This window comes from Symphodus melops (genome assembly GCF_947650265.1).
Source record: "Symphodus melops genome assembly, chromosome: 12".
Taxonomy (NCBI): domain Eukaryota; kingdom Metazoa; phylum Chordata; class Actinopteri; order Labriformes; family Labridae; genus Symphodus; species Symphodus melops.
The window spans coordinates 26,120,081-26,129,259 of record NC_136702.1 but is presented as its reverse complement, the minus strand read 5'-3'; the positions used below and the strand labels follow the sequence as shown (position 1 = coordinate 26,129,259).

Sequence of the window (9,179 nt, the reverse complement as noted above, 5' to 3'; positions counted from 1 at the left end):
CACCCTTCTGTGTGTGTCATTCTTAGAGTGTGTTCTAGATAAAGCAGATTCTGAGAAGGTTCTGTTAAATCTGGTGCAGAAGAGGTCCTGCTAAAAGTGGCCTTCGTCCTATAAACCAGTATGACCAGTATACCAGAAGGTGGCCTCAGACCATGCTGGCAGTGTTCCATCTGTCCTCTTCATGAGGTCTTCATGGTACGTTTCCATGAAATGATTGTGTACTTAAGTCAGTACAGAAAGCGTGTCAACGTTACCGTAGGTTAACTAGTTGATTAGCAACTAGTAGGTTAGCTACTAGTAGGTTAGCTACTACTAGCTAAGTTACTATTAGGTTAGCTACTAGTAGGTTAGCTACTAGTAGGTTAGCTACTACTAGCTAAGCTACTAGTAGGTTAGCTACTAGTAGGTTAGCTAGTAGTAGGTTAGCTACTACTAGCTAAGCTACTAGTAGGTTAGCTACTAGTAGGTTAGCTAGTAGTAGGTTAGCTACTACTAGCTAAGCTACTAGTAGGTTAGCTACTAGTAGGTTAGCTAGTAGTAGGTTAGCTACTACTAGCTAAGCTACTAGTAGGTTAGCTACTAGTAGGTTAGCTAGTAGTATCTTAGCTAGTAGGATTACAAACCGTACACCTGTACAGCTGTACGCAGAATGACCACTGAAGAACACGAGATCATCACAGAGGAAGACACGTTAAACCTTCTGGCCAATCACAGACTGAGTCTCAGATATCAGACGTAAAGGTCACCAAGAATCTTTGATGATTTTATTATAATGTAACCAAATGCATCACTTTGTGTATTTTCTGGTGTTTACGATGAAAAGATAAAAGTGAAAATGTTCCAATGTCTTACAAAGATTTAGTGTTTGAGAAGTTGATCTTCAAAAATAAAAATAAAATAAACAGCAGTGATTCAGACATTCAAGCTGTTTCTCAGCATCATCAAACCTAACGGTGACCCTTTTATTCTGAAAACATTTATCTGTTTCCTGTTAAATTGTGCAGAAAAAGTCTAAAAGGAAGTCTTTTATTTTGTTGTTCAAATCAGGAACTGATGAGGACGGATGCCAGTGTCGCTTGCAGGGAGAGAAATAAGGCAACATGTTGTCCTCCAACTCACCTGATTACCCGGTGGGTCACCTGATTACCCGGTGGGTCACCTGATTACCTGGTGGGTCACCTGATCAGCCCCCACCCTCTGTCTCTGTTCACTGTGTCTGGATGGAAAGCTCACTGTGGGAGTCCATACTGCATCCTGACCGGTCCTATGATTTGTCATAAACTTGACTCTTTAGGTGGGTAGTCCACATTGGTTACCATGGTAACAACTGTGACGATCTCTTCAGGCGCCGTGACACCAGTCTGCCGCTGCATCTGAACAACGCGCTCCTCCACACAACCGGCAGACAGCCGAGCCTCGGCCTCGTGATCCCAGCACTCCTCGATGGTCTCACAGAGGACCACCAGACCCTGCAGGGGGGACCAAACAGAGATGCAGTTTATCTAGCAGCCACCAGGGGGAGCTCTAATCATTAACTGTACTGCAGTTTACCTAGCAGCCACCAGGGGAGCTCTAATCATTAACTGTACTGCAGTTTACCTAGCAGCCACCAGGGGGAGCTCTAATCATTAACTGTACTGCAGTTTATCTAGCAGCCACCAGGGGGAGCTCTAATCATTAACTGTACTGCAGTTTACCTAGCAGCCACCAGGGGGCGCTCTAATCATTAACTGTACTGCAGTTTACCTAGCAGCCACCAGGGGAGCTCTAATCATTAACTGTACTGCAGTTTACCTAGCAGCCACCAGGGGGAGCTCTAATCATTAACTGTACTGCAGTTTACCTAGCAGCCACCAGGGGAGCTCTAATCATTAACTGTACTGCAGTTTACCTAGCAGCCACCAGGGGGAGCTCTAATCATTAACTGTACTGCAGTTTACCTAGCAGCCACCAGGGTCAGCTCTAATCATTAACTGCACTGCAGTTTATCTAGCAGCCACCAGGGGAGCTCTAATCATTAACTGTATTGCAGTTTACCTAGCAGCCACCAGGGGAGCTCTAATCATTAACTGTATTGCAGTTTACCTAGCAGCCACCAGGGGAGCTCTAATCATTAACTGTACTGCAGTTTACCTAGCAGCCACCAGGGGAGCTCTAATCATTAACTGTACTGCAGTTTACCTAGCAGCCACCAGGGGAGCTCTAATCATTAACTGTACTGCAGTTTACCTAGCAGCCACCAGGGGGCGCTCTAATCATTAACTGCACTGCAGTTTACCTAGCAGCCACCAGGGGGAGCTCTAATCATTAACTGTACTGCAGTTAAAAAAATAGTATTTTGTGTGACACACATCTCTGTTACAGTACAGAAGGGATTATGTTCTGTTGAATCAATAGCAGATTGAAGTCACAGATTCAATTATTTAGTCAGATGCGGAAATTGAGAAATTTAGAAACACTTTATTATTCCACTAAACAAGTTCTCTCTTGATTCTTTGACAACATTAGACCCTTCATATAATCAGCCTGCTCCTGCTGTGCGTGCATTCAACGTGCACTATACCTGCAGTGTTTCTAACTCAGCGCTTGTAATGTTTACATCAATTGTGGGTAATGTAGTGTGACTCACAGAGTGTTTCTGCCAGCACTCTCTCAGCGTCGGCCTCAGCTTCTTATGGACCACCACTTCCTGCATGTCCTCCAGAGATGGATGCTGTCCAACCTCTTCCTCAAACGGCATCATATACTCATCCACTGGACCTGTGAGGCGGAGATGTTTGAGAATTGTGTGAGATAAAAAACATGACCTTTGCATATTTCTTATGACAAAAAGCCAGATTTGGACGATTCACGTTGATCATCATCAAGTTTCAAGTCTCTTCACCTCTGTGTGTAAAGTTTCAAGTCTTTGAAACTGTGCGTAAAGTTTCAAGTCTCTTCACCTCTGTGTGTAAAGTTTCAAGTCTCTCCTTACCTCTATGCTTAAAGTTTCAAGTCTCTTCACCTCTGTGTGGTAAGTTTCAAGTCTCTTCACCTGTGCATAAAGTTTAAATTCTCATCACCTCTGTGTAAAGTTTCAAGTCTCTTCACCTGTGTGTAAAGTTTCAAGTCTCATCACCTCTGTGTGTAAAGTTTCAAGTCTCATCACCTCTGTGCGTAAAGTTTCAAGTCTCATCACCTCTGTGCGTAAGGTTTCAAGTCTCGTCACCTCTGTGCGTAAAGTTTCGAGTCTCATCACCTCTGTGTGTAAAGTTTCAAGTCTCTTCATCTCTGTGTGTAAATTTTCAAGTCTCTTCACCTCTGTGTGTAAAGTTTCAAGTCTCTTCACCTCTGTGTGTAAAGTTTAAATTCTCTTCACCTGTGTGTAAAGTTTCAAGTCTCTTCACCTGTGTGTAAAGTTTAAATTCTCTTCACCTCTGTGTAAAGTTTAAATTCTCATCACCTCTGTGTGTAAAGTTTCAAGTCTCTTCACCTGTGTGTAAAGTTTCAAGTCTCATCACCTCTGTGCGTAAAGTTTCAAGTCTCTTCACCTCTGTGTGTAAAGTTTCAAGTCTCTCCTTACCTCTATGCTTAAAGTTTCAAGTCTCTTCACCTCTGTGTGGTAAGTTTCAAGTCTCTTCACCTGTGCGTAAAGTTTAAATTCTCATCACCTCTGTGTAAAGTTTCAAGTCTCTTCACCTGTGTGTAAAGTTTCAAGTCTCATCACCTCTGTGTGTAAAGTTTCAAGTCTCATCACCTCTGTGCGTAAGGTTTCAAGTCTCGTCACCTCTGTGCGTAAAGTTTCGAGTCTCATCACCTCTGTGTGTAAAGTTTAAAGTCTCTTCACCTGTGTGTAAAGTTTCAAGTCTCATCACCTCTGTGTGTAAAGTTTCAAGTCTCATCACCTCTGTGTGTAAAGTTTCAAGTCTCTTCACCTGTGTGTAAAGTTTCAAGTCTCTTCACCTCTATGTGTAAAGTTTCAAGTCTCTTCACCTGTGTGTAAAGTTTCAAGTCTCATCACCTCTGTGTGTAAAGTTTCAAGTCTCTTCACCTGTGTGTAAAGTTTCAAGTCTCATCACCTCTGTGTGTAAAGTTTCAAGTCTCTTCACCTGTGTGTAAAGTTTCAAGTCTCTTCACCTGTGTGTAAAGTTTCAAGTCTCTTCACCTCTGTGTGTAAAGTTTCAAGTCTCTTCACCTGTGTGTAAAGTTTCAAGTCTCATCACCTCTGTGTGTAAAGTTTCAAGTCTCATCACCTGTGTGTAAAGTTTCAAGTCTCTTCACCTGTGTGTAAAGTTTCAAGTCTCTTCACCTGTGTGTAAAGTTTCAAGTCTCTTCACCTCTGTGTGTAAAGTTTCAAGTCTCTTCACCTGTGTGTAAAGTTTCAAGTCTCATCACCTGTGTGTGTAAGGTTTCAAGTCTCATCACCTCTGTGCGTAAAGTTTCAAGTCTTTGAAACTATTAGGAAGTTTTAATTATGAGTGATTTAGGGGGTGCTGCCTACTTCCCGTGTCCTAAAAACAGCAACAATTTTATCATCACACTCGCCACTCTTCTTAACAATGATCAATACAACACAGCAGCAGAGAATAACGTTAAAAACATGTTTCCATCTGTTCATTAAGACAAAACAAATATTGATCCTTTGACATTGGCTAAATCACTAAGCTCCTGCTTCATGCGTTCTTATGTGACCTGACCACAATCTGACCTCTGTCCGCAAAGTCTCAAGTCTTGTTAGGAGAGGAGGGACTTTATGAGGGGGAGGGGCTTGTGTGTGTCTCACCGTCAGCAGCCTTGCAGCGGGAGGCAAGCTCCCACAGCACCAGGCCCAGAGCATACATGTCGATCCTTAGGAAGGAGTCTCTCTGGAAGTTGATGGCCCCCTCCAGAACCTCAGGGGCCATGTACCTCCTGGTCCCCACCTGAGACACACACAAAGAGACATGCAGGTGTTGTCAGAGTATGGACAGGTGTGTCTCTGCCTCAGCTCGGTTTAGCTGAATAACATTGAAAGATGACTTTTCACTATGATAATGAACGTACCCGTCAGACAGCTAAAATGTGTTAGCAGGTTATGTTCATGGTGGGTCAGTGTGACACCAGCTGTTTTTACACCTCAGGACCTCTGAAAACTCAGGGACCCATCCAGATGAAGTCTGTAGTGTGGAGTAGGGATGGGTACGAGCAGAGCCGGCCCAAGCCTCCATGGGGCCCTAAGCAAAATTTGATTTTGGAGCCCTCTATTTCTGCCAATAATATTCATTGTTGATCATTCATACACCTATTATATACCCCTTGTGGCTCTGGCAGTGTTGTTTATATTATCCTATTGTCCGCCTGGCATGACATGTAATTTATAAAGACATGGTGGGGGCCCAGTTGAGAACATAAATGATACCGGTGATGTCCAGGGTGTCCATATTGTTCCTAATGTAAAACACTGTGAGAGAGGCCTGGGGTTGAAGCTCTGTATTTACTGTAAAAGTCATCTTGTCTCATCAGTCTTGTACATATTAGTCTTAAATAACATGTTTTTATTTTGAGCTAATTATGTAATGTTCACTTTGTACAGAGAGAGCTCAGTCTACCAAAGTTAACTTTCTTTGGCATGAATATTTGCTATTTGAACGGCCAGTGTAAAGATACATTCAGTTGGTTTTTTTTTAATATATTTATTTAAGATTTATTTTTGGGCGTTTTACAGCCTTTATTGCAGAAGAGGGTAGTGGATAGAGTCTGAAGGTGGGGAGAGACATGTGGGAAGGACCGCCACGAGCTGAACGTGAACCTGGGCCGCCCGCGCGAAGATTGCAATAAATACAGACACGGGCAGTTCCACTGCGCCACCATCAAACCCATTAGATTCCTGCCGTTTTCAAACTAGCTGGCTGCTAATTACGGCTACAAATCTCTTTCTTGTTTCTGCACCTGAAGGATATGTCCTTTTTTTTACGCTTTTTGACTCGACCTGCGTTTTGGACGTACAGCACGACAGTGCTCTTGGGGGCCCCCTAGTGGCCGCGGGGCCCTAAGCAAGTGCTTAGTTCGCCTATACCTTGGGCCAGCCATGGGTACGAGCACTCGAGTACTCGCCACTGACTCGATTATTTGAGTTCCAAGTCATTGCTCGAGCACCTGTGCGAGCGCTGCTTTGGTTATTCTTGTGAGCCAGCTTTTTATACACTAACTATGTTTGTCATTTACAGTAATAACAGGCATAAAGCTATTTTACTGGATGTTTATGTCATTTTACAGGCATAAAAAAATCTCACGTTTGATGCAAGTTTTTTTTATGATAAAAAATAATAATTATGCAAATAATAATAATCTGCAAGTACTCGTTCATTAGGTAATTAGAGTACTCGAGTACAGAGATGACAGTAAATTAATCCCTAGTGTGGAGTTTCTGTGTGTGTTTGTAAAGTCTCTAGTGGTTAGCAGGTCATCCTTAAAGGGAGGGTAAGCCAACAGGGGGAGCTCTGATTTTGAAATGCTCCATCATCACCTGGAGCTTGTGCAGGTGTGCTCTCTCAGGCTGACTCACCTGTCCGTGTGTGTCTCCTGCAGATTTTCCCGCCTCAAAGCAGAGAGCGAGGCCGAAGTCAGCGATACAGGCGGTCAGATCAGACTTCAGCAGAACGTTCTTACTCTTAAAATCCCTGAAAAAACATTAAAACACACTTTCCTTCAGACATCGACGATCTGAACAAGCACACCCGTGTGTGTGTGTGTGTGTGTGTGTGTGTATACCTGTGTGCAATGGCAGGTTTGTGTCCGTCCTTGTGTCCAGGTATGTCCTCGTGCAGATATGCGAGACCTCGTGACATTGACTGAACGATGAGACAAAGCTCAGACCACGAGAGCACATTGGCCTTCAGGTAGTCTGTGAGCGAGCCCTACACACACACACACACACACACACACACACACACACACACACACACACACACACACACACACACACACACACACACACACACACACACACACACACACACACACACACACACACACACACACACACACACACACACACACACACACACACACACACACACACACACACACACACACACACACACACACACACACACACACACACACACACACACACACACACACACACACACACACACACACACACACACCATTACAGCCTGCTTTATAACTTTCAGTTTGATTGAAACATTTATGATGGTGTCCAGCAGAGGGCGCTGTACCTTCTCATGGTAGGCGGTGACGAGCCACAGCTCCATGTCCAGGTGACTTCCTCTCTTCTCAGCGCCGATAAACTGCAGCAGGTTCTCATGACGCATCCCGCTCACATTAAACATGTCGTACTCGTTCTGCCACGACTGCTTATCCTATACACACACACACACACACACACACACACAGACACACACACACAGAGAAACACACACACACACACAGAGAAACACACACACACACACACACACACACACACACACAGAGAAACACACACACACACAGAGAAACACACACACAGAGAAACACACACACACACAGAGAAACACACACACACACACACACACACACAAACACACACACACAGAGAAACACACACACACACACACACACACACAAACACACACACACAGAGAAACACACACACACACACAGAGAAACACACACACACACACACACACACACAAACACACACACACAGAGAAACACACACACACACACAGAGAAACACACACACACACACACACACACACACACACACAGAGAAACACACACACACACAGAGAAACACACACACAGAGAAACACACACACACACAGAGAAACACACACACACACACACACACACACACACACACACAGAGAAACACACACAAACACACACACACAGACAGTTTAGCGTTTTACATTTTGATAAAGAAAATGTACATTTGTCTCAGGCCGTATAAAAGTGCTTCACACTTGTGTGAGCGTGTGTGTGTGTGTGTGTGTGTGTGTGTGTGTGTGTGTGTGTGTGTGTGTGTGTGTGTGTGTGTGTGTGTGTGTTTCTCTGTGTGTGTGTGTGTGTGTGTGTGTGTGTGTGTGTGTGTGTGTGTGTTTCTCTGTGTGTGTGTGTGTGTTTCTCTGTGTGTGTGTGTGTGTGTGTGTGTGTGTGTGTGTGTGTTTCTCTGCGTGTGTGTGTGTGTGTGTGAGCGTGTGTGTGTGTGTGTGTGTGAGCGTGTGTGTGTGTGTGTGTGTGAGCGTGTGTGTGTGTGTGTGTGTGTGTGTGTGCGTGTCACTGGAGCCTTCAGTTATCAGACCTGCTCTAAACGTCTTTAAACCCAGCACACACACACACACACACACACACACACACACACACACACACACACACACACACTTGTGTGAGGCTGTTTCGTCATCAGCCTGGGATTTGCCGAACATTTCACAGATGTAACTTTTGCTGCTTCCTGAACGTGCTCATGAAGAACGTGCTCATGAAGAACGTGCTCATGAAGAACGTGCTCATGAAGAACGTGCTCATGAAGAACGTGCTCATGAAGAACGTGCTCATGAAGAACGTGCTCATGAAGAACGTGCTCATGAAGAACGTGCTCATGAACGTGCTCATGAACGTGCTCATGAAGAACGTGCTCATGAAGAACGTGCTCATGAAGAACGTGCTCATGAAGAACGTGCTCATGAAGAACGTGCTCATGAAGAACGTGCTCATGAACGTGCTCATGAACACTTAATCTGGCTCTTTGTAATAGAGCAAGATCATTGACCTGCTTTTATAGCGTCTCAAGAGAACACTTGTTCTGAGAACACTTGTTCTGAGAACACTTGTTCTGAGAACACTTGTTCTGAGAACACTTGTTCTGAGAACACTTGTTCTGAGAACACTTGTTCTGAGAACACTTGTTCTGAGAACACTTGTTCTGAATTGGCGCTAAACAAAAGAAGATTGATGAATAGAAACAGCAGACAGCTGGTGTGTGTGTGTGAGCGCTGGTGTGTGTGTGTGTGAGCGCTGGTGTGTGTGTGTGTGAGTGCTGGTATGTGAGCGCTGGTGTGTGAGCGCTGGTGTGTGAGCGCTGGTGTGTGAGCGCTGGTGTGTGAGCGCTGGTGTGTGAGCGCTGGTGTGTGAGCGCTGGTGTGTGAGCGCTGGTGTGTGTGTGTGTGAGCGCTGGTGTGTGAGCGCTGGTGTGTGTGTGTGTGTGTGTGTGTGTG

The 9,179-nt window shown here is 44.6% G+C and overlaps 1 protein-coding gene across 4 annotated transcripts in view; it reads right to left on the bottom strand.

Moving 5' to 3' along the window:
- LOC306832313 (activin receptor type-2A-like) overlaps positions 1-9,179 on the bottom strand; it is a 32,155-nt gene that overhangs the window by 2,527 nt on the left and 20,449 nt on the right. For all 4 annotated transcript variants that reach the window (XM_079356889.1, XM_079356888.1, XM_079356890.1 and 1 more), the window contains 6 exons: positions 7,200-7,343; positions 6,730-6,875; positions 6,524-6,638; positions 4,763-4,901; positions 2,630-2,760; positions 1-1,469 (listed from right to left, as the gene is read on the bottom strand). The exon at positions 1-1,469 is cut by the window's left edge. In XM_079356889.1, coding sequence (XP_079213015.1) covers positions 1,275-1,469; positions 2,630-2,760; positions 4,763-4,901; positions 6,524-6,638; positions 6,730-6,875; positions 7,200-7,343 — 870 coding nt within the window. In that variant the 3' untranslated portion in view covers positions 1-1,274. The remainder of the gene's footprint in view (positions 1,470-2,629; positions 2,761-4,762; positions 4,902-6,523; positions 6,639-6,729; positions 6,876-7,199; positions 7,344-9,179) is intronic.